This window comes from Hypomesus nipponensis, chromosome 11 (assembly GCF_054491055.1).
Source record: "Hypomesus nipponensis isolate SF chromosome 11, ASM5449105v1, whole genome shotgun sequence".
Taxonomy (NCBI): domain Eukaryota; kingdom Metazoa; phylum Chordata; class Actinopteri; order Osmeriformes; family Osmeridae; genus Hypomesus; species Hypomesus nipponensis.
This window is the reverse complement of record NC_140371.1, coordinates 17,195,828-17,220,781: the sequence shown is the minus strand read 5'-3', so window position 1 is coordinate 17,220,781 and position 24,954 is coordinate 17,195,828. Positions and strand designations below refer to the sequence as shown.

Sequence of the window (24,954 nt, the reverse complement as noted above, 5' to 3'; positions counted from 1 at the left end):
AACATTTCATCCAATTAAAATGTGTCTGTATTTCTAGGATGATTTCTCCTCTCCCGCATCACAAAAATTAAGGAAAATAAATGGCAAACTTTCACCTAAAGGCTCGCTGACTGATTTGCCTGTCTTTGAGTAAAACTGGTTGGTGTTGAAAATAACCCAAAGCATGACTCTCACAAGCCTTTACTCAGTTCTTCCTCTCCTCACAAGCACAGAAGGAGGAGATTTGACAGAAGAGAGGAAAGGGGGACGTCCAATAAGATGTCAAACATTCAATCAGAACATTTGGACAGACTTCCCACCATGTGACCTTTGTTGTCATCAAATCAGACTTCCCCATTTGCCCTGCCTTTCCAGCCCAGCTGTCCTCCAAGTTTCTGATTGGATCACGCCACCTCACTGATTGGCAACTATCTTTTATACTGGAGAAGTTGGATCAGGCAGCTGTGGACCAGCCCCCCCCCCCCCCCCCCCCCCCCCCCCCCCCCCCCCCCCCCCCCACTCCTGCCCTACAACTACAGTCCCAAGGTCAGAGTGGCTGTTCAGTTAGAGTTACCTGTGTAAAAGGGCTTTATCCTTTCCGACTAAAGCAGTTTTAGGGCCCTATACAAATACTTATTCTCCTTTACCTTTATTGTCAAGTTGGATCAGCATTTCTCTTACAAGGAGTGTGAAAGGAAGGGTGCCTGTATTGAGTACTGGGCTCTGGGCTGACTGGAGATGAGTTTCTACACAAAAAAACGGCAAAGGAAAACACTGTTAGCCAAGTAGCACTGAATGAGTAGTTGGTTGCTGAGTAGGTTAATCTTTATAACATGGTGGCTTGATCCTGGACACAAAAAAATTAGCCAATCCCATTTGGTCACCTCGGCCTTCTCAGTATAGGTGGCCTGTGTCTGCTGGGCCTCATCAGTACTACAGATGTCTTGTTACAGAACAAGAGGAGGATAATGAAAGCCAAATTCACAGCAATGACTGACGTTATAGGAAAGGGGTAATCTTATTGCTTTTCTCCCTTGTGAGTCCAGCAGGGGGCAGTGTGGCCCAACAACACAAAGACACTCCTAACAGTATGGTAGATATTAGAAAAGGCAAGGCATCAGTCACAAAGTCGGTAAAAATACACGGACACGCGTACACAAAATAATGACAGAAATTACAGAAAAGTCAAGAATGATGAAACACATGCTGTTCTCTCTTGTCAGTAACCTCAAACGGACACAGACATTTTTCTAGAAATGGCAGATCCGTCATAGACCATAATAAGGACTCTTAAGGACTCCCAAAGTACATTATGAGAATGCTGTCAGACAACATCTCAAGAACACTTATAGCACAGATAGTATAGTTCCCACTTTACTCTGTAAGCAATATAATTTGATGTGCGGTAATCAAGAATACATAGAAGTACCATGGCAACACTGACACAGGAAAAGGAAGTAGACAAGTGTTTCTCACAAGGGAACAGTCCTAGAGCAACCAGAGAGATTAAAAGCAGAAATATCCATTCAATTAACCATCTTACTCATTTGATTATTCTACAATACACAAAACAACATTTGCTTGAGAGCACAACAACTGAAACATTAAAACAATTTGGACAGAGTACTGCTTTGCCAAAGAAAGAAAAACATGAAAGAAAATATACTGTGTGTACTTTCTGACAGGTTGTGATGGAGGGTGGATGAGCATAGCAGCCATTGCTACGGCATAAGGACCTTCCTGCAGACTTGGGTCCATGTCCTGGTTGAATTACTATGTTCTGGTCAACTCTTTGACCCCAAAATATTCTGACATGGTCTCACATCACATGGGACAGGAGTACAATCACACTCCGTAGAAATTATATCTTTTTTTCATGTATTTGTTCATGCCATCCAAGTGGCCAATCAGGGCTGAGCGTAAGTGAACATAGGTGTGCTCAGCGCATAGCTTTCCATTCCTTTCAGAGAGCAGGATCAAGCCCAAACTCAAACTCCAACCTTCCACCTGCGCCCAGGTCTGCATCTCTAGGAAACCTCTGTAGAATATGTCTTTACATTCCACAACAATAGATTACTTGAGAGAAGAAAAACTAACAAAGAAATAGTCACTTCCATTTCAGGAAATATTCTGTGATATTCGGTGGAAATAAGAAAAAGTAAAAAAAAAAAAAAAAAAAACGTTCATCAAATTCAAAGAAACTAGGTCACCGAGTCATTCCATTTCACCTGGATTGAAGGAAATAAAAGGTATTTTCTCTCTCCAAGAGCAGGACCAAAGATAAAACACTGAGGTATGTAGTTGGATGGAAAACATCATCTTCACTTTCATCATCATCATCAACACCACTACTGCCACCTCCCCACCTTAGTTTAATTCCCATCCTACCTCTCTCCATCAATGGACAAGCCCCACCCCAGAAGGCGTGTATGGGGTGGTACCGGGGGGTGCAATTGGTTGGCTGCACCCCCCCCCTCCCCCGAACAGCTGGAATGGAGAGGAGGTTCGAGGGTGGAGGAACTGCAGGAGGAGGTGTGTCGCGGATGTTGTCTGTGTGTGTGTGTGGAGTCTCTAGGGCTGGAGGTTGAGAGTGAACTTCCACTGCTGGTTGAGGTTGGAGCTGCAGACCTCCACGGTGAGGCCTCCGACCCGCGCACTGCGGCTGTCCAGACACAGGTTGCTGCCCACGTGACGCAGCTTGGAGTTGCTCTCGATCTGCTCCCATTTCTAGAAGGTTCCAACAGAACCACGGAGGGTAGACAGGGAGGACGGGGGGGGGGGGGGGAGGGGGCGACGACAGTACACCAGAGATTACTCACAGCCACTACTGTGCGATCGATTCACAACCCACAAATGGAACCCTGTGTCGATGTGAGGGAACGGTTGGACGTGATGGTGAATGTTGGGTGTCGTGGTTCGTGTTGGGTGTGGTGGAACAGCAGGTGTTGGGTGTGGAGGTGGGATCTGAGCGTCTCTGTGAGCGTCTGTCTGACCTGTCTGCTGTCGTTTTCCCGGCAGCCCTGCAGTTTGATTAACGACCCTGCCGTGCGCTCCACCACCGTCAAACACAGGTCCATGTGCTTCACAGACTTGTCTTTAGTCAGGGCCCACTCCTGTTGGATAACACACACACACATGCTTAGTAAACAAATCAATAGAGTTGCACCACACAGAGAAACAGTAGGACAAGCACACAGACACTGCCACACACACTCACACTCTCGCACACTCTCACACACACTCTCAATTAGTTTCCACTCCATTTAATTGAAAGTTGGGAGTAGCTCAAAGCAGGTGTGTGTGTGACCTCAGACCAGATGTGTGTGCCCACACGTCCCTAGGCATACCACCCTAGTGCCACCCTAGTGCCACCCTAGAGAGGAACATGGATCTGACCAGTACCTGGGCCCCAATCGGTACCTGATTGCCACCGGCATTGTGACACTCGTACACGCCCACCACGCCATCGGCAAAGTGACCCAGGGTGTCCAGGCAGTTTCCCCCCTGTTGCAGTGCTCCAAAGGCTATGTCCTGGTGATCTGGAACTCTGCAGAATCACACACGTCAGATGCACCCACGGTTCGATAGTTCAGATAAGGTCACGGTTAGGTTGTTGTAGATCATAGCTAGTGTGTGTGTATGTGTTCATACCTGAGCTCAGGGTAGACGTTCTCCAGGTACCACTTGAAGGGCTTGCAGCCCAGTCTCTTCTTCATCTCCAGCCTGCTCTGAATGCTGACACACAACCCAAACACAGACATGGTCACTCACAGCAGAAGACGTGCATGCTGAGGCCTGTCTCTGTATTAGAGCAGAGCTGTGTGTTGGTGTGAGGCCTGTCTCTGTATTAGAGCAGAGCTGTGTGTTGGTGTGAGGCACTGCTGAGATACTTACTTGCCATAGGGCACGTTTCTGGCCGAGGGCACGGCAGCGTAGTAGAAGTTCTTAAACTCGTCCATCCACACCTCCGCAGCTCTCCGCGTGTTCCTGAGGATGAAGAGAGAGGGTCAGAATCTGTGTATGTATGAGTGAGAGACTGAGAGAGTGAGAGAGAGAGAGAGAGAGAGAGAGAGAGAGAGAGAGAGAGAGAGAGAGAGAGAGAGAGAGAGAGAGAGAGAGAGAGAGAGAGAGAGAGAGAGAGAGAGAGAGAGAGAGAGAGAGAGAGAGAAAGAGAGAGAGTGTGTTACCGGGCAAACACAGTCCCACTGCCTCCTGGGAAGGTGTAGGGATGCTGCTTCCTGAAGACGTGACCCACTCTGCTGCAAGGGATGATCTCCAGGCTGCCCGCACACTGCCACACACGGAACGAGATCTCTGCACACACACACACACCACCACCATAACAACACATACACCATGAGCAAGACCAATCACACACACATACATGAGACTTGGCTACTATGTTCTTCTAGTCTGTTCTTGGTTCTCTCTCACCAAGGTTCTCTCCTCCCCACACGTCCATCATCATGTCATACTTCCCCAGCTCCTCAAAGTGTAGTCCTTGTCCATCACAAAGAGTCCCCCAGCTATCATAGGAGTCCTGAGAGAGAGAGAGACAGAGAGAGAGAGAGAGAGAGAGAGAGAGAGAGAGAGAGAGAGAGAGAGAGAGAGAGAGAGAGAGAGAGAGAGTGGCATTGGAGCAGTACAAATAAGATACAAAAAATAAAATATAGCTCGTAGAAGACAGGCCAGCTTGCCATCTTGTATTCAGTTGGAACATCAACAACAACTATGTAGGCATGATGCAGGAACAATTGCCTGCTTTTTATAAACTCTGGGAGAACAATGTTTCTGCTTGTGAATACTTAATGTCTCCTGCAGATAACCATTGGAAATATATAGTCTTACACAACTTGTAATCGCTTCAAAACGTATTATTCCTATTATAAATCCACCACAAGAACAAGTATTAAATTACATATAGCAATTACTTCGCTGCATGTAAATGAATACAAATAACCTAATTATCAACTGAGCTGATTTAAATGAATAAAATGTGCCTAAAGAGTGGTTAGTGAAGCAGTACATTAGAACAGCTTCCAGAGATAATGAGTGCCCTCTGTTGTCAAACGAGGTCAGTATCTTTGCTGAGATTCCTACTTATCATTTGTCTGCTGCAATATCAAGATGTCTGCTTCATCATTGCTAGGCCAGGTGTGTGCGAGTGTGCGCGTGTTTGTGGGTGGAATCTTACTTGATGGGAGCTATAGGGTTCCCCTGGCGAGCCCTCCTCTGCTCCAGAGTCATGTAGTCCCATTTGAATACCAGGTTCCAGTCGAACCCTAGAGGGAGAAGAGGAGATGAGGAAGAGGAAAGGAAAGAGTGCATGTGGACGAGGGGGGCAACACAGAAAAGGTTGGTGTTGCCATCTCAACTGTAAGGGTTCAGTCTACTGAACCACATACTGCCACAGTAGCAGACAGTCCATACTTCAACTAGACCTTTTCGCTCTTTAGCACAGTCAGACATACAGAAGTACACACACACACACACACACACACACAGTCCTTGGCTGAGTTAAAGAGTGGAATGAATCTGGATGAGGAGTGGAAAAATGCAGTAGCCTGGTTTTCCAGAGCCAGGCAGACTGTGCCCCGAACCTGGCGAGGGTAGAGAGGAAAGAGGCAGACGCAGACCAGCAGGACCTACCTCCTTTGAGGTCTGCAGAGGCGCCCACATACTGGAAGTTGTCCATGTTGATGACGTCAATGATGGGGGACACCACCCGCGTCTTGTCCTGGGGGGGGGGGGGGGGGCGAGGATCAGAGGTATGTGCGCATTTCCGCTTGTGCGTGTGCTCGGGATTTATAAGGATTATCAAAAGACTTGATTCAATCTTCCCCAGTGTTGGTGTAACGTTCTCGACCCCCTAGCCCAACTCCTCCCGGTTGAGCAGCTGCTTCCTTGGGCCAGTTAGAGGGTTACAGAGGGTTACAGAGGGTTACAGAGGGTTACAGAGGGTTACCGAGGGTTACCGAGGGTTACAGAGGGTTACAGAGGGTTACAGAGGGTTACGGGCAGCCTCAGACAGATTAGGGGGAGAAAAACGAAGTTTGTCCAAGTATGCTCCTTAATACACAAGCTTATGTCTCTAGCGCTGCTAGCCAGCCAGCCAGGACAGGACTGGACAGGAATAGAATTCAGGAAAAAGGGAAGCGGGCAAACTGGAGAGGAAGTGACAGAAACAGACGGATGACATCATGTCGGGATTATTTCCCAGGGTTCTGATTGGCCCACTGGTGGTGCTGAACAGGGACTGGGTGTTCTGATGAGGTGTTGCCGGGTGGGTCAGGGCTACCAGAGTAGGGGTGGGGGTGGTGGTGGTGGAAGAGGCACCTCGACTAATGTGTGTTGGTGTTTCCTAAACACGGTGCAGACAGGCTGCAGTAAACAGGAGGAACGGAGGCCTCTCTCTGGACAAAGAAAGGAAAGATCAGAAGGACGGGGCGTGTTTGTTTGCAAAGGGCGTGTGTGTGTGTGTGTGTGTGTGCTTGGCTCTGTGTTTGTGCGCTGATGTGTGCGTTTGTGCTTGTCAGTGTGGGAGTGTTTGAGCAGGTTAGTCTAGGTGACATTGTTGTGTGTGTGTGTGTGTGTGTGTGTGTGTGTGTGTCTGTGCGGGTTGGCGAGGGGCCAAGCAGGATGTGTGTCCTGGTGTCATGCTGCCCAACCTGTGCCTAGTCCTCTGTACGCCACATCATCTTACCCTGCCCATGTGTGTGTGTGTGTGTGTACCTCAGCCACCCTCTCCAGCAGGGGCTCTAGCCAGTGTTCGTTACACTCGCAGTGGCTGTCCAGGAAGGTGAGGACAGAGGCAGTAGCAGCGTCGGCCCCTCGGACCCTGGACCTCATCAGACCTGGAAGAGCACACATGGAGCTTGTGAGGAACACAACAGCTACTGTAAGAGAACCAGGAATGGAACAGGAGCTGTGAGAGACGTTCTACTGTGGTTCTAGTCTGGCCACTCGTCTGGTCTCCGTCAGTAAGGTCTCAGTGAGGTCACAGGAACACCAGGCTGGAAAAGCAGCCACTGCCCGGCGTTACTAATCGACCAGAGCTCATGTACGTCTTATAACAAACAGCGTCTCATTTACACATATAAACACACATTTAGGACGTATACCTGTGCCGCCATTTCTGATGTACACACAGTGTATACTCTAGACATTTATGGATAAAATAAAAGTAATTGGCTTGTCTATGTGAACCTGCCCTTCTGTGTTAGAGTTTAATGAGAACGCCAGCTGACTGTGTCGAGGTGGGCTTTGGTGTTGTAGTGTTTAATGAGCACCGGGATGATTAACAGGAGCAGTGGATGCTTGTCGGTAGCTGTAAATGACATCAGCACCCACAGATATGGACCTAACAAACACACTCCTATAGCCAGCTACCTCCCTGTTGTGCAGACAACCTTCCCGAAATAGCACAGCTCGTTATTTGGCTGCTTACAAACTCCCTTCCTGGGTTCCAATTTACATTTCTCTTGTTCTGTAAAACTAGTTGTGTGTGTCTACGTGACTCACTATGAACCGGCTCCAAACTCTTTTCTAGTTCAGCCAGTCAGAGTGAGGAGATGCGGGTGCCTTTCTGACCGTGCAGAGGGCTGGATGGGACCTGTGACGGGGTCCTCCCGCCTGCTTCCTCCTCCACTCACCTTCCCGCCGGTCGTTGCGGAGGACCCGGATCTTCTCGATCTTCCCCAGCAAGGCCCCGTCCTCAGCTGCCACACAAAACCAAGCAGCAGCATCGTCATTCCAACTGTCCTCCTCCTCTCTCCAACCACTCTCCTAACCCTCATCCCCCCCCCCCCCTCCGCCCTCCCTCTCCCTCTCTACTCACCGTTGTCACTATAGTCGTCCACCAGGATGATCTCCTTCACCAGGTGGGCGGGGCTCTTCTTCAAGACGCTGGGGGAGGAGGGAAAGAAAGGGTGGGGTGAGACCACCTGTGTTTGTGTGTGTGTGTGTCCTGCTGTGTGTGTGGGTCGTGCTGTGTGTGTGTGTCGTGCTGTGTGTGTGTGTCGTGCTGTGTGTGTCGTGCTGTGTGTGTGTCGTGCTGTGTGTGTGTGGTGCTGTGTGTGTGAGGTGCTGTGTGTGTGTGGTGCTGTGTGTGTGTGTCGTGCTGTGTGTGTGTGGTGCTGAGTGTGCGTGGTGCTGTGTGTGTGTGTCGTGCTGTGTGTGTGTGTGTCGTGCTGTGTGTGTGTGTGTCGTGCTGTGTGTGTGTGGTGCTGTGTGTGTGTGTGTGGTGCTGTGTGTGTGTGTCGTGCTGTGTGTGTGTCGTGCTGTGTGTGTCGTGCTGTGTGTGTGTGTCGTGCTGTGTGTGTGTGGTTGTGTGTGTGTGTCGTGCTGTGTGTGTGTGTCGTGCTGTGTGTGTGTGGTGCTGTGTGTGTGTCGTGCTGTGTGTGTGGAGCTGTGTGTGTGTGTGGTGCTGTGTGTGTGTGTCGTGCTGTGTGTGTGTGGTGTTGTGGCAGGGTGCGAGGGCGGGGCGGGGCCTCACCTGACCACCGTGCGCAGCAGGGCGGAGCGAGCCTCGTTGTGGAAGGTGATGACGACACTAGACGACGGCAGCTCCGTCTTCCACTGTTTATGTTTGCAACTGCACAGGCAGACACAGGCACGTCAATACACGGAAACATGCAGCCTGGCCAACATACCAAGAGAACGTCTGAAGGCACATGAACACACGCAGTGTCGATGACAGAGTAGAAACGCTCAATGTCCTTTGCGCCTTGTGTTGGAGATCTCGCAAGAGGGATGACAAAGGAAGTGCGGACTTGCACAAGCACGTTCCCATATAGCCTTGAAATGCCCTAGAGCAGCTGAGATTGACAGACCCCATTCCCTGACTCCAGATTCCTCCCGTAAGGTTTGAATACATGACAGAGATTGACTTGTGCGTGTGTGCATGACAGATATGACCTTATCCTCTGTAGAACACCAAGCAATCCAAGAGCACTGGAGAGGAGAGGACAGGAGGACAGGAGGAGAGGAGGACAAGAGGAGGAGATGAGAGGAGGAGAGGAGGAGGAGATGAGAGGAGGAGAGGAGGAGGAGATGAGAGGAGGAGAGGAGGAGGAGATGAGAGGAGGAGAGGAGAGGAGAGGAGAGGAGAGGAGAGGAGAGGAGAGGAGAGGAGAGGAGAGGAGAGGAGAGGAGAGGAGAGGAGAGGAGGAGAGGAGATGAGAGGAGGAGAGGAGAGTGTTGGACCAAGGAGGTCGACAGGACAGGTAGAGATCACACAGGACAGACAGGGTGTATCTATAATAGCAGCATTAGAGAACAGGAGCTGGATGTTGCCCACTTTATGTCCTCTAACTGTCTAACGTGCTGAGGTTGACAATGTGACCTGCTCAACCCTGCCTCATCAAATATGCATCTGAGGTTGCTCCAGAAAAGCAGCAGCAACTGAGGCCCTCCCGGGTCAACAACCCCATAGCCAGTACACAGAGACACTGCCTGGCAGAGCCGTCATGGCCGCCCAGCTTCCCATGTAGCCGTGACAGGGTCAGGAACAGTAGTCAGCGGGGGTTTAATCCAGCCCGGCTGCTGCAGGGTGACTGATGGTTAAAGAGTAAATCTGTGAATGTCAATGACCTCCTGTGTCTCTCTGCAGACATCTCACGCTGGCCTAGGAATAAAGACCTGCAAATATATTCTAATGTCATGTTATGCATGCAAATTCTTCGCGCTGTGCACTCCCTTTTCTCTCTCATGTGACGCTAACACCGTAAGGCTGAGACAGAGAGAGCCAGCATGACTGGATGCCCAGGGACGGAGGTGGGGGTAGTGTGTATGGGTTTGGGGTATGAGTGTGCCACTGTACTCACACAGTGTCACGTAAACATTCACTGTGAACATGTTCATCATCACGTCCCCAAGGCGTAGATTTATCAGAGCGGGTCTTTCTCGTCTCCAGAGACAGACCAGTATAACCTGCGGAGATGTGTGTGTGTATGTGTGTCTGTCTGTGTGTGCAATAGTACATTTGAGGAACAGTGGAGACCTGGTAGGTCACATGGTCTGTGTTCTTGCCAGGGTGAACATACTTACTTCGTGACACATGGTTAACAGTGTGAAGTACTAGCTCATGTTAACAAGACCCCGCAGTCGAAGGGCCAACTATAATCATCTTAGAGAGACTGTGTTTAGAGAAGGCTGCTCCATAGAGTCCCTGTGTGGAGAGGGAGTGAGGTCACACAACCCTGGAGCTCCTAATCATGGCAACTCTGACAGTTTGAGAAGGGAGGGATACTGAGAGAGATAGAGAGAGAGAGAGAGAGAGAGAGAGAGAGAGAGAGAGAGAGAGAGAGAGAGAGAGAGAGAGAGAGAGAGAGAGAGAGAAAAAGTGTTTGTTGATACCCCCTCCAGCCCTCCATCACCACGATACCTCAGGACTGACATATAGAAAGTTAAACATTCTATTGTAACAAACATTCTGCTCCCAAAGAAAAAAAAACATTACATTTTTCTCACTCGAGAGAGCACACTTTTTCCGTTCACCTTTGAAAACACAATCTTTTCTATAAATCTGAACTGTACCATAAAAGTCCACACAGCTTAATGTAATACCTTTCGTGTTCCAGAGGACCCTAAAATAGCTGTGCTCAGCTGAGGAGGACTCTGACAGCAGGCGGCTGTGATCTATGAGTCATAGTACAGTACACTAGTCACACAGTTCTATACTGCAGTCAAGTCTGCCGGTCCACACCACAGTATGTTCACACATTAGACCAGGACCTAGACCAGGAGAGCGTATAGGCAGAGCTTTCAGTCAACTGAGGAGAGGTGAGGAAAGAAGAGGCGAGGACAGGGAGTATTGATCAGGATGTCAAGAGAGCAGATAGTCCGTTCTCCTACTTCCACCCTCCTCATTATCATCCATCCCTGAGGCAGAAAGAGAGGAAGAAAGAGGAAAAGAAAAAGTCGATCAGCCCCCCACTACCCTTCTCTCATTATCATTCCCACTAACTATTCCAGTAAATCCCATGTGCCCCCCCCTCCCCACTGCCCTCCTCATCGATAGCGTACTTCTGATACATCACCAAGCCCCCCACCCCCCCTGCCCCCCACCCCCCCTGCCCCCCACCCCACAGGTGGCTGTGACCCAGTGGGCCTGGAGCGCTCCTGACGTCACCTACACCTGAAAACACTCCACTCACGTATGCACACACAGAGGGTGAATACTGACACACGTCCACTTAAAGCACCGTGGCAGGCTAGCTGGTCGTGCATTTGATGATATCTAGACCTGAGGGAAATTACAAAGTTGTCGGAGCAGCCTGGCAAATCTCCTACTTAGCTGTTCTCGAAGCGGAGAGTGATAAACATGTTAAGGTGACAGGGAAGATCTAGTACACCTCCCACACAGGGGGCCTTCAGTTACAACAGGCCATCAAAATAATCAGTGGCAAATCTATAGGAGGACTCTACAATCAGCACCATGTTTTTTCCCCATATACGGTATTACGGTTGTGTGTACAAATCACACAGAAAAAGGAGGATTTTCCTCGACGACAAAAGCAGAGAAGAAAAGAGGCAGCAGTGAACAAAGGAATAAAAGTGCTACCGTAAATCAAGAGTGGACACCCTGGCGTTATGCTGACTGGGCCAATCCCAAACAAAACAAAGTGATTAGTTTGAGCACAGTACATGTTCAGGGACTGCCGTTTCAGTTCCTTTCCCTTTGTGAAGTAACAGCTCTGAGGCGGAACAGGACGTGAGGTCAACGTACTGGTCGTGTCGCGTGTCGGGCACGCCGCGGTCCATGTGGAGCTTGTCGCTCTCCACCTGGTTGAACTTGTTCCGGGCGTAGGGGTCCTGACCTGGCCGTACCACCGTCGCCCCCACGTACAGGTCCTGGTCAAAGTCCTGCCACCGCACCTTGCCTGTGCAAACACACATGCAGATGAGAAAGAGCTTTATGTGCCAGGAAAAGAAAGAAATTGAGAGGAAAAAAACCTCTCCATGTCCCTATCACTTCTCTCCCTCTCATTCACTCTTGAGAACAGCTGGTTGTGTTCTTATGCTCAAAGTGTCTCATTTCCAAATTCCACAGAGATGAATGGAGACTTTCAGCAAACTGTAATGCAATCCAATCTGCTACATTATGCCAATTACACACATTTACACCCGTCTGTATAGTTAGATTAAGGCGCACTAAACACAACAAAATTGTCATGTCTAATTTCAACATTGCAACAGGCTATAAAATCATGCTTGTGGCCTTCACTGTGTCACATGCACACACAGACACAGACACACAGACACACACACACACACCGAAAGATAACGTCCCGGCTTAATTATGTGCTGCTATGCTAATGAGCTCTGTTAAACATATGGCAGTGTTCGATTGCATCATCTGTCAGTGAAGGCGAGGGCACAGGGGGAGATCTGCTACTGGAGCTGTGTCACTGTCTCTGGAATCCTAATAGCACACTCACACTTCTACACAAGTCTGAGTGTGTGTGTGTGTACAACGTTTATGTGTATGTATGAGTGTGCATGTGTATGTGAGAGACTGCATGTGTATGTATGACATGTAGGCTCCGGTACTTGCAGGCAGAGACGGGTGAGAACATGGCCATGATAAGGCCCCAGGTGAGCCCAGCAACATGACCATAAATGGGTGGACCCCTGCCCATGCCCCCCCCCCCCCCCGCCCATGCCACCCCCCCCCCCTGCCCATGCCCCCCCCCCTGCCCATGCCACCCCCCCCCCTGCCCATGCCCCCCCCCCTGCCCATGCCACCCCCCCCCCTGCCCATGCCCCCCCCCCCGCCCATGCCCCCCCCCCCGCCCATGCCCCCCCCCCCTGCCCATGCCCCCGCCCCCTGCCCATGCCCCCGCCCCCTGCCCATGCCCCCCCCCGCCCCCCAGAGGAGGCCAGGAGAGGCAGCAGCACGTCTTTCAGCAGGCTGCTGTGTGCTGCTCTATCCTTCACCAGCACTGCAGCAATTCCTTTCAGAAACAGCAATTCCTCTCCCATCCACTTAAAACGCAACTGCTGAATTCGGGAGAACCTGTTCCAAAGGCTATTGTCTTGTAACAAAAGAGCTAATTGTTTGCTTATTACAACACTAACTGACTCTGAACTCTGTGACTTGGGAGTGTAGTTAGAGTTGGTGAGATGTGTTAGTACTCAGCCTGTACAAAAGCACATTTACATCCACATCTATCATGCTCCAATCACAATGTCCGCCCTCTCTCTCTCCTCTCCTCCAGTCACTGTGCATCCAAACATCTGTGAGAGGAAGGGCTAATTACAGTGGCGGCCCCGCATCAATTCCTTTGTTTTGCTCAAACTTGATGGTTCCGTCGATCGACCTAAATACTGCAAACATCAAACGGGCTGTAGAAACGGACACAATTGAATGTTGATAATTGCCTGTGACTGAGGCTCTCCTGGGGCATTCTAATCTATTCTAATCTATCTCTATTCTACTTCCTACGGTTAATCTTTTTGCTAGGACACAGAGAGGGCCAGACAGGGTTCTCTTTTCCGCACCTTGACAGAATTCCATCATGTTTACCATGTAGCCTAACTGGAACAGCTCCCTCAGGACTACTTCAATGAGGAGAGAGAATGTGTCACACTTAATGATGATAAAAATACGCATCCTTCCGAACAAGTGCACACGTATGTGCACGCATACGTTTTTACAAGTGGACTCAAATACACACACACACGCACACACACAATCACACACATAAACACAGATTTATACCCACACCCCACCCCTTGTAGATGCAAGAGAGGAACTTTGGAGGAGCTGGCGAACTCTGATGCAGCCTTAGAACTCAGTTTGCACTCTACTTGATTCCACCAGCTCTCTGATTGGTTCGAAGGCGACAGAGGGGGGTCTGTTCCAGTGATTGGTCCCCCACGAGAGCGACAATCTAACATTCTCAACACCCTGATGCATTCTCCAGCTTCTCATAGAATCTCTTTCTATAACTACGTTTTTTTATTTATTGCATCTGCCCTTGTGAGCTCATTTCATCTATATCAAGTGAAACATTCGATTCATGTAGGTTTTCAACATATTTGCATGTACATATTACCATCAATCGCGTCCGAAACAAGATTAGTAGAGTGTGATGTACTGTATCTATTCAACAACTTCTCTTCAATGGGATGTATGGTAAGGAGGGCGTTGATGTAGTGCAGCCTCACCTGGTGCCAGTGTCTCCAGACTGTGTGTTTTGTCGTCTGCGTTGCTGAGGGCTTGGTGTCTACTCGACGAATCACCTGCACTCCAGTCATCCTGAAACACAAAGAGACATGTCTATTGTAACACACACTCCAGTCATCCTGAAACATCTCAAACACACACACATTGAGTGACATGTCACACCTGCGAATCACTGTCATTCGAAAATATGCACACGCACAATGTAACTGTCTGTTCTTATTGATGTCGTCTTTTACTCCACGGTCAGTTTTTTCTTAGGTTGCTGCTATCACTTTGTTTGTTCAAGGTCGACCCCGCCATTGTGAATGCTTGGAAACACGTCTGCGTGTCCGAACTCTTAATGTTCACCCCGGAGGAAACAAAGGCCAAGACAGCACAGAGCTCTTTCACTGATATTGTAGAATGTTGAAGATGCCAATCCTCCCAGCCTCCTTTCCTCTGCTCCCTCTGTTCCTGATCAAAACCACATCTGAAGGATGGAGCGACCAGCATGTTTTATTCAACTGCACACTCTCTGCCACACTCTAATAACTTCAGTATGTGTGTGTGTGTGTGTTGGTGTGTGTGTGCTTGAATGTGTGTCTGAGTGTGTGATGTACATGTGTTTTATGATGTAATGCTCTGTAAATCTCGCAAAACATAAAAAAATACATACGGATCAAGTTGACAAGGTAAAAGGCAGCTTTCCTAACATTTTTTTTTTCAGAAACGCCTTGTGCTAGCTGGATCACAAGTTCACAGACGCCGATTAGAGAGCCTAATCCTGTGGTACCCCATCAGTCCCTATTCAGAAGAAAAAAAAGTGATTCAACTGTCCGTGAGCCTTCCCTGCCAGAGGGACAGAGGCTAACTCTAGGGCAGAACATCATCATGAAATAACCCAGCACTAATTACCCACAATTCACCAGGCATCGGCATCGCACCCATGTGTTCTCCACTGGCCTGCCTACCATCAGTTGGCATCCTGGGAAATGTTGCTGTGGTGACAGAGGCAGGTGATGTGGGGAGGAGGAGGAGGGGTGGGGGGGGGAGGAGCCAAACGGAACTACGCTGCTGGAAGCATGCGACGCCACTCAGCATGGGAGCAACTCACAGTGGGGGCTTCCAGCCAAGGTAAGCCGGAAACGGAAGAAGAAGAAACCACACTGGGGTGGTACTGCAGATGGACAGACAGATGGACTAGCAGGCAGGCAGACAGACAGCAAAGACAGAAGGGCTTTTGTATTGAGAAGGACTAAAAGGCAGAGAGACAAATGGCATGCAGGCAGACAAACTGACAGACAGACAGACAGACAGACTGGAGACACAGCCAGACAGGCGCCCACTCTAACTAACCCTCTGCCTGCCACCTTCCACACACAGCCTGTCTCCGCCCAGCTGGAGCAGCCCTCACAGCCTCAGAAAGGACCAGCTTTCTGGTCTCCCACCACCGTGTCACATCCTGTGTGGAGCTCACGGTTATTATACGCCGGCTAAAATCAAGGACGAGCAGGGGTGCGCGTTCAGCCAGACAAAACGTTTATTTAAACGGAAACAGTGGTGCGTTGAAAACCCTGTTAATAATTCTGGACTATACAACACAGTGGATATAAATTATGTAGACGGTGAACTCTTCTAAAAGTGGTTTGTTCAACATGGAGAGGCAAGCATCTGAACAATATCTTATAATTGGTTCCAAACTACCTCTGCTCAACTTACTTATTCCAGACAGCTATCTCTCTCACTTAATCTTACATTCTCCCTGTCTTCTGGCCAAGAGGATATAATAAAGGTTATCTCCAAAAGCTGAAATGAAACCAGGTATTAACAGGTCATAGATTAAACCAAATACCCAAAAAGTGCAAAATATTTCAGTTTTACACATAAGAGACAAGATGCAAACTAAAAATGTGGTTGGGTTCATGAAATATTTAACAAATGTTAGGCCTTCCCTGTATTTGACTTCCCTTGTCTCGTCTATTTCTGCTGTGTCAGTTTTGTTGCCTCTCATTTCTGGGCCTGCCAAGCTGCATGAGAGATGACTGAGTACACACACACACACACACACACCTCTGTCTCACTCCCTCTCCCTCGGGACCATGATTCAAACCCTCCTGACTCACCCCTCACACCCAGGGTAAAACAGGGTCATTCTGTGCACTGTTGGCCAGCAAAACACTCTCCCCCTCCCTTCTCTGTGTGATTAACTCAATGACTCCCTATCTTAAGCTTTACAACCAATCAGTGATTCATTCAACTGTCAGTGTCTGACACTATTAAGGCAACACAATAGGTTTCCCCATTGGTGCATTCATCCCAACTGCTTCAGTTCTCAGCCAATTACAGCCAGGGGTGTCCGGCGGGACAGCTGATTGGCTGGCTACTGCCAGATAAGCAGAGGGTAATCAGAGTGCTGTTTTCATCTCAGTCCTTAGACTGTGAATGACAGCAACTCTGCCAACAGTTGATTTAACTCTAGAAGACACAACCGCTAAAACTCTGACTTGTGGCCTCATCTGACTAGTAGGCATGGCACATCCAGCCAAGCATGGCCAAATGTGTCTTGCTAAAACACACACAGACTGCCTGCTTGCAGATGCACTCATCCTCTGGCTGAAAGTTCCTGTGATGGTAAGGAGAGAGAGGGGAGAGGGAGGTGGAGGGGGGTCCTGTAGGCCTGTTGCCGCTGTGTGAGGCAGTTGGAGCTGGAGAGAAACTCTAATTAAGAACACCTGGTCCACACTCTGTATGTGTACCATGCCTGTAGTTCCAGAGAAACACACCGTCCAATAGACGTCATGAAACGAAAATACTGCAGTTCATCATCATCATCGCACAAACGGTTGTTGTTATATTGGTGTAAGAAGTGTTTTTAAATGCTTGGCAACATGTTACACATAATACTTTCTGGATTTTTGGCGAGTCGGTGTGTGTCTGTGTGCGTGTGTGTGCACGCCATGTCCATCGTCTCAGGAAAGATCCAAACATCTGGGTCAGTCAGAGCAGAGAGGATTCTTAAAGATGATTTTGTCAATTAAGTTGTCCTGGCACAGGCCAAACCCAGGCTAAATGAAAAAGCCAGGGTAATCTGCTTGGCGTCAATCTTGCTTACAGATTAACACCAGGTTTACAGTCCGCCTTCATTTACACTTAAGAGCCAACCTGAAACACACACACATTTACATTTTATTTACAGTTGAGCATTTGCTTACGGCTTACAGTTGTTGAGCAGGCATGAGCAGGCATGCACAGTCCTCTCACACACACACACACACACACACACACACACACACAGCATACCTCTCACAGACAATCTTGTACAGACATCTGGTGAGGATGACAGCCTTCTGCCCTTGTGGGCAAACCTCACACGAGAGCTGAGGTTACGAAAGGCTAAGAACCAGAAGGTAAAGCATGCGCCGCCTGGAACAGACATGCCATGACAGACTGAAATCCAGAACCATGTCATGACTAATTATGACATTCCTGTGTGAAATGACGCTTAGTGTGCGTTTTGTGTGAGTATTTGTTGGACTAAGTGGCTTCACCCTGCTCTGTCCAATCATTGAGACTCTGCTGCGACATCGTCATTAACTGTCCAGAACTTGACGTGATGACCCCTCCCCCCCCTGACCCCCCTCAAACACTGACCAAAGTAACACAAACCCATACATTTGATGTTTATATTGCAAGGAAAGAAAGTTTTGTTGTGATTGAACCATATGACCAAAATATCTAATCGAAAAAGTGGAATGGCATAAATGAGATACAGTGGTAAAGGTTATTATTAGAGTATTAGATCATTAGTATAAGAGTACTAGTTTTAGAGTGTACATCATGATAGCTGACACTCATGCGACTGCTGTTTCGTCATAAAGGACGTGTGACTAGGTGCCTTGCACCTGCTGCGCACCGAACAGCAGTCAAGCATCCTGACTACAGTGAGAGTCCAAGGGGTAAGCCTGTTTTTAATCACAGGGCCACACAGAATCTTTTCTGAGCCTAAAGCCCCAGCCAGGGCAGAGAGTAGCTGTAAATGAAAGATTCCTTTGAAAAAGGGGGGTTTGTTGGGTTTGTTTTGAATGTAGCATCAGTGATGTGTTTCCGTTTCCCCGGGATAATCGGGTCCTTCTTCTCTGAGCCCATGTCTTCCTCAGAGAGGATCCCCAGGCGATGAATCCACTTCAAGGAGACATCCAAGAAATGAAGTCTGAACATTAAAGTTGTGACTTATTAGCACACACTAGAGACAACAGTATGAGGGACACCGAGCTCATTAGGTTGGGTGTGTGTCTTGCCTTCAAGCACAAGAAGAGAGTTATAATAACAACACGCTAATTACAAAGCAAAGCCTTCCATCATGAAAAACATGAATAACCCCGCTGTACAATCTAACAACAAAACACTCATTAAAGCAGTAATGGAGACGATCAGTTTCCATTTTGGGCTCCACCTCCCAGTGTCGGGGTTTTCTAGTCAGTGAGTTCGATGGAGCGTGAAGCCTTGTCTGAAACCGCAGCGCAAAATGACCTGTCAGCCGGCTCCAATAACACCGGCAAAATGGTGTCAGGAGGGACTTCCATACTGAGCTGCTTGATAACACTGCAGGATCCGGTTATCGCTGTTGATACTGAGGTCATCTGATCACTGCCGTCATGTGCTTCAGTGATCGGGATCTGGCTGAACTGACTGTTGAGTGAGCGTGTGAATGATCGAACGAGTGAAACAACACAGCAGCCGGTGGTGCAAGTCTACCTCTCCACGAGGCACCCATGCATGAGCACTCACACAGACCCGCTGAGCAGCCCCGTCCCCATGGCAACCGGCGGCGGCTGCTCAGACATGCGTGGAGCGTCGCCGAGCGAGACCCCGGCTGGCGGTGGATGTTTCGCCAGGTTCCCCCCCTCTGTGCCTGCGGTTCCACGCGGTGGCTGCGGTTCCCTCGCGAGAAAACGCTCGGTAAAGCCTGGCATTCTCAACATGGACACCACGCAATTCACACCAGAGAAACTGTTTGTGTTTGTCTGTGTCCATGTGCCTTACCTCTCAGAGATTTGTTGACGGTTTGATGACAACAGCTTAAAAGGAACAACATGATTTCCTTTTCCTCCACACCCAAACCCCCTCTCCACAGAGGCAGACAGGCATCCCTCTGGCCGGACAAAGTCATTTCCCTTGTTAACAGCTCCATAGGGCCCTGTAACTGGGTCTGCTTGTATGGAACTGAGAAGGGAACTTACAGCCTTATCTCTCTCTCTTCTTTACAAGGGAAGAGGGGGGGGAACATAGAATAAATGGGTGGGCAGGAGGTCAGAGAATGTTTTTTGTCTCACGACTATTTATCCAGCTCTGACTGGGCTGTGTTTACCTACAGGAACTGTTAACCATGTTTTCAGTCAAGCTCAGCCACTTATTGGGAACACAAACACTATAATCAAAGACAGAAAACTTGACTTGACAGCTTCATAGAAAGGAGAGGAAGGGTAGGGTAGGTTGTGCAGGATGCTTTACAGTGTGTGTGTTTGTGTATGTGTCTATAGAGAGTCAGATACTAATCACATTGTCAGGCATGTCGCCGTAACTGACAGGGGACAGTTACTCCGACACCTGCACCTGAACATACAAACCTCCCAGTCCCTCAGTGAGGTGGCAGCCAGGCAGCGGGCCGGGCAGCGGGCCGGGCAGCGGGCCGGGCAGCGGGCCGGGCAGCGGGCCGGGCAGCGGGCCGGGCAGCGGGCCGGGCAGCGGGCCGGGCAGCGGGCCTCGCTCCCAGCAGGACTGCAAGCTGAACGAGCAGCTCCAACAATGGTCACAATGCTCCCTTCAAGCCATCTGGCTCTCACGGTCATCTAGAAAAGCACACTACTAGATCCTGTTCAAGTCTACTGACGCACACTCCCCGGTGAGAGACGACTGACATGGCTGCGCAAACGCACACACAGACACACACACACGCGGGACACATTGACCATATCCAGACCCAGCCGGCCATCTCCAGCTCACCAGTGTCCATCAGTTCCTCATGCCCGTTTGCTTCTACACTTCATCCTCGGACAGTAGAAACCAGTAGACGCCAACAGAGACTAGTGGAGGCCGTACAAGAAGCCCTCTGGGGGAGGGATTGAGGGGGTGAGAGCACTCAGCTGAAACTCAAGACCCAGCATAGAAAAGTGTCAGAAGTCACAACGGAGTGAGAGCCTCAGGGCGGGCGGGGAGAGGAGGAGGGCGGAGGAGGAAGAAGCTCAATGGAGCAATTGTGAGCACTGGCCCCTGGCCCGGACCCCCCATCTGCGGCCTGGCAGAGCGGACGGCCCGGGGAGAGAGGAGAGGAGCAGCGCTAACGAGGCAGGACATACGGCAGCACCGGCCTCAGCACTGGCTAGAAAAAAAGGTCACACACCCTTTTTACACTTGTGCTTCGTGGAAATATAATAGGGATTTGAAGTGGGGGCATCTCCCCCGCTGGACCTCACCAAAAAGTCAGTCCTTTTCCTTCGAAGCCTCTTGCACTCAGCGAGACTTGGAGGAACAGTAGATAGAGAGAGTCCTGCGTGACTGGCAACCTCCATGAAGAAAGGGCATCTCAGAACACGAGCGTCCTGAGTTACCACCCATATTTCACGGATCCTTCACCACACAAAAGTGAGGAGAAAGGCAGAGCTGTTTACAAGAAGCTGGAGTTCGGGGCTTGTGTTACCGCTATTGTTCCATCCCTTCAGGTTTCTGGGCTCTGAACACCAGACAGGTGAGAGCTCCTGTTCAAAGGGCAGATCGGTGACCAGGCAACCTGCCTGTCTTTCTGTCAGTCTGTCTGTGAGAGGGAAAGAAGGGTGGCCAGGGTGGAGGGGACGAGGTAAAGAGAGGTAGAGGTGTGGAAAAAGAGGTAACAAGCCACCAGTGGGATGTGGACTAGATGGAGAAGCAGCAGACAGAAACAGGAGAATCGTGAGGATGTTGTCTCTCTCTCTCTCTCCCTCCCTCCCCCCCCCCCTCCCTCCCCTCTTTCTCTATGCGTTTCTGTCCCTCTCTCTGAGACAATCAGGCCATCTGAAAATTACCGCTCCACAGAGGAAACCCTAGCAGCACTAATGACGGTTGGTCTGAAGGGAGTTAGACGCTCGCTAACGCAAGACAGACGGACAGAGAGACACGCACACTCTAACATATAAGAGCATGCATGCCGGTACAGTCTGTACACACACAGCGCTTGACATCAGGACAAACGATGGGCTGTCCTCAAGCTGTGCAGAGGCCAGATAACGACCCGTTCATTTGAATCCCTCTGTTGGCAGAGGGAAACGTCTCCAACATGCAGGGCAGTGTGTCCCTCAGGGCCAGGGGTGAGAAAGGCTACCCCATTGTGTTCCCAGCATGCCTGGTGTTTCCTTGTCATTCTGTGGGTGTGTCTGTGGTGTGGGCTTGTCTGGCCTCTCTCCCCCCTGGATCCTGGCTCCTTACACACCAGTGTCTTGTCAGTAATCACCAAGCTGTAGTCCACGGTCCTCACCCTTCCTATGTGTGGATATTTGTTCACCTTGTCAGTCTTTGTCTGATTGTTAAGTCTTTCTGGTCGTTGTGGACTGTGTGAGAACGGCTGGTCCCATGTGTTTTCAGCCTGCAATGTGTTCTCTGTTCTTGTCGGTTTTTGTAACCATGCACCTTAGTTTTTGTATTTTTTAAGGAAGTAAATAGTCAATTGGATTCAGTTTGATCCTGTATGCCTGCATTCTGCGTTTGGGTCCACTCGCTCTGCTCCCGTGACAGGGAGAGAGACGGAGAGTGAAAATGAGAGAGAAGCTGAATCATTCACATGTCATCACAAGGAAAAGTAGGTCACAGGAGTAGAGAGGGAAGAGGGGGTGAAGAGGTAGAGAGGAGAGAAGGGGATGACCGTGGAGGTGGGTGCAGAGGTCTGCATGTCACTAGCTTACGGAAGAACGTGTTCAAAGGACACATTCGGTAAGACTCTCTCAAGGTTAGATTTAATACCGTGTGTTTTTATAGCAAAAGTTGTAGTAACAGCATTGTAGTGGCGCATGAACTGCTCTGTAGTTACACTTCATTATAATGTAAGTGAAGTTATGGTTACACAATGAAACACAATGAAACACATAGGGAAGTCTTTCTAGGGCTGGGTGTTTCTTGATCTTGTTATGGTAACACAACTGCCTCTGGTCACCCATCAAGGGAACGCAGCCTGTCTGGGAAGCTCAGAACTGAATTGGACGAGACTGAAAGGAACTGGACCTAACAGCTGTGTGTTTCCCCATCTAACCCTTTCTAAGCAAGAGCAGCTCCCACAGTGGTATTCACTCAGAAGATAAAAACAATAATACTTGATCACACCCTGGGAGAGGCAGAGCCCCTCAGACCACACGCTATAGAAATGATTAGAGAACTGAGAATATGTTGTTTTCCCATACAAGGAATTGGAGGGGTACACCACAGTAACAGTCTGTGAGATTCTGGGGTTTGCTGGCATGAACCAACATTCCGTCAGCTGGAGCACTTCCTGTGGGGCCGCTTTCCATGTTGCCGTGGTGACCTTGTAGGGGCTTTCATGATGTCCAGCTTGGCATGATTGACTGATTACCAGGAACTGCTGAGGACTCCACAGGACCATAGAACCAACATAGACCGTGAAACCGTACAACGTAGAACCAGCATAGACCATGAACACAGCGTAGACCAGAACCCGTTTAGTCCATGGAACCATCAGATGATGGAGCTACGTTAGGAGGCTTACACTGTGATGACTCTCTCGATGACACCTACTACAAGAAACAATGTTATAACAAATTACAGTCAACCAGCACTTTGATGTAATCCATAAATCATACTGTTTGAATTTATTTTAACGTCCACACTTACATACACACATAGTTGAAATAGGCAGTCTGGAATGACAGATGTGTTCAAATTGTTGGATAAATTATTTTTATATTTATCAATAGGTATCTCATACAGAGATTTAGGCCAAAACTTCTCTTGTGCCAACAATGTGGACTCTCAAAATTGTGGCAACAACAAAAACACCCACAGATGTGTTCAGAAATACATTTGAAACGGTGCCAATTATTCAGCAACGCATGATAGAATTTTATTTATTTTTTAAGGTAGAAGGCCCAAAGGACCTTGCAGGAGAACTGAACTCTTTATTCATCCTCCTCCATCCCTCCTCCGTCTCTCTTTCTCTCTCTCCTCCTCCTCCTGACCCTCCTGGCTATAGTCAAAGCCAGAACAGGGAGGTTTGGCACAGCAGGGTTCGCAGTTAAGGCTCAGTATATCACACAATGCAGGACAACCCAAGTCTAGGACTGTCTACATGCTGATGGAACTCAGAACTGAGCACAAGCCCGGGTCTCTTTCTCCTCCAGGCATGAGCACCAACCATTAGACCAAGAGGAAATTCTGGAGCGACATTTAGCCTGACATACAGGACCATCTCAACAGGCCCAGGTGCATGATAGATACTCATCCAGGCACCACTCTGCACTACACATCCTATTTCAACAAATGGGCTTCTTGACACCTAACAGGCACTTTGATTTAATTCCAAAACTAGGACCACAAGCTCACAGAAAGACACAAACCCATTTACACACTAACACATTCACACACATACACACACACACACTCAACCCGCTGCTTCAATGACAGCCAATGTAATTTGAGGTAGCATCCATCAGTGGTTGAGCTCTGCCCAGCAGTATTAAAATGATAGATATCATTATAAAGTGGGTCTTCTGTGAAGGTTGGCAGAGAAAGGGGCAGGGTTAAATGCTGATGAAGCCATTTTAACTCTGCTGCAGATAACTGCACAGTCAGAGCCAAAGGAAGCCACACACACACACACAAACGTAATACACACACTTCCCAAACATACACAAATACTCACACAGTCTTTCATTTGCTTGCATTCTGCATCTGTCTCCCTCTCTCTCTCTCACACACACACACACACACACACACGCGCATGCACAAACACGCATGCACACACACACACGCATGCACACACACACACACACACAGTATTAACGTCCGAGTTGCTCTGGGGAGTCAGCTCTCAGCCTCTTTGCCACTGGTCTCGTATATCATGCTGATTTAAACAAGGGCTGGAGTGCACTCTTCCAGGCACACCAGAAATTCCACCAACCCTGACGGCCACTCAGTTCACCCAGCCTCCAGCACCCGATGAGTCAGGAGCCAGAGCACACGAGTTAACATCAAATTGGGCCAGACGTTTTAGCAAGAGTCATAAATTCTGTATGACTGTGTGTGGTGTGTGTGTGTGTGTGTGTGTGCATGTGTGTGTGTGCGTGTGTGTGTGTGTGTGTGTAAAGTGGAAAACCATTGGGAATATAAGCATGCATCATCAGGCTGACATCCTAATTAAGGTATCATTATCAATGTCACACAGAAGAAAGCCTTGTGTTGTCTTGTAAAGCTAACGGCAGCCAGCTTGGGGAGAGAGACTGGTCCAGAGAGCAGTTGAGAAAGTGTTAAGACTGCAGCCCAATGGCACAGTGACAGGAGTGTGTGTGCATGTGTGTATGTGTGTGTGTGTGTGAGGGGGGGGAGCGGTCAAGGCTCGCAACTAACTTTTTTCCTCACTGTCCCAGTACCGTCCCGAAGTGCAAAATGAACCGTGCCAAACTGAACTTGACTCGTCCCAAAATGTAAATTCTTGTGTTTTTGCAATTGAAAAAATGGGGAAAAGTTTCTAAAAGTTGGAAAAAATCTGAATATGTGATGGGGGTTGGGAGACACATGGGGGTTGGTGAACAGGGGAGGGGGGAGCTCTC

The 24,954-nt window shown here is 49.1% G+C and overlaps 1 protein-coding gene across 1 annotated transcript in view; it reads right to left on the bottom strand.

Moving 5' to 3' along the window:
• Positions 1-786: 786 nt before the first annotated feature.
• galnt2 (UDP-N-acetyl-alpha-D-galactosamine:polypeptide N-acetylgalactosaminyltransferase 2) overlaps positions 787-24,954 on the bottom strand; it is a 32,460-nt gene continuing 8,292 nt past the window's right edge. Inside the window, 16 exon segments of the mRNA XM_084710259.1 lie at positions 787-2,706; positions 2,973-3,092; positions 3,400-3,526; positions 3,631-3,714; positions 3,874-3,966; positions 4,167-4,293; positions 4,414-4,471; positions 4,474-4,519; positions 5,174-5,261; positions 5,629-5,716; positions 6,712-6,833; positions 7,632-7,697; positions 7,817-7,884; positions 8,474-8,572; positions 11,708-11,861; positions 14,152-14,242. Coding sequence (XP_084566385.1) covers positions 2,551-2,706; positions 2,973-3,092; positions 3,400-3,526; positions 3,631-3,714; positions 3,874-3,966; positions 4,167-4,293; positions 4,414-4,471; positions 4,474-4,519; positions 5,174-5,261; positions 5,629-5,716; positions 6,712-6,833; positions 7,632-7,697; positions 7,817-7,884; positions 8,474-8,572; positions 11,708-11,861; positions 14,152-14,242 — 1,587 coding nt within the window. The 3' untranslated portion in view covers positions 787-2,550.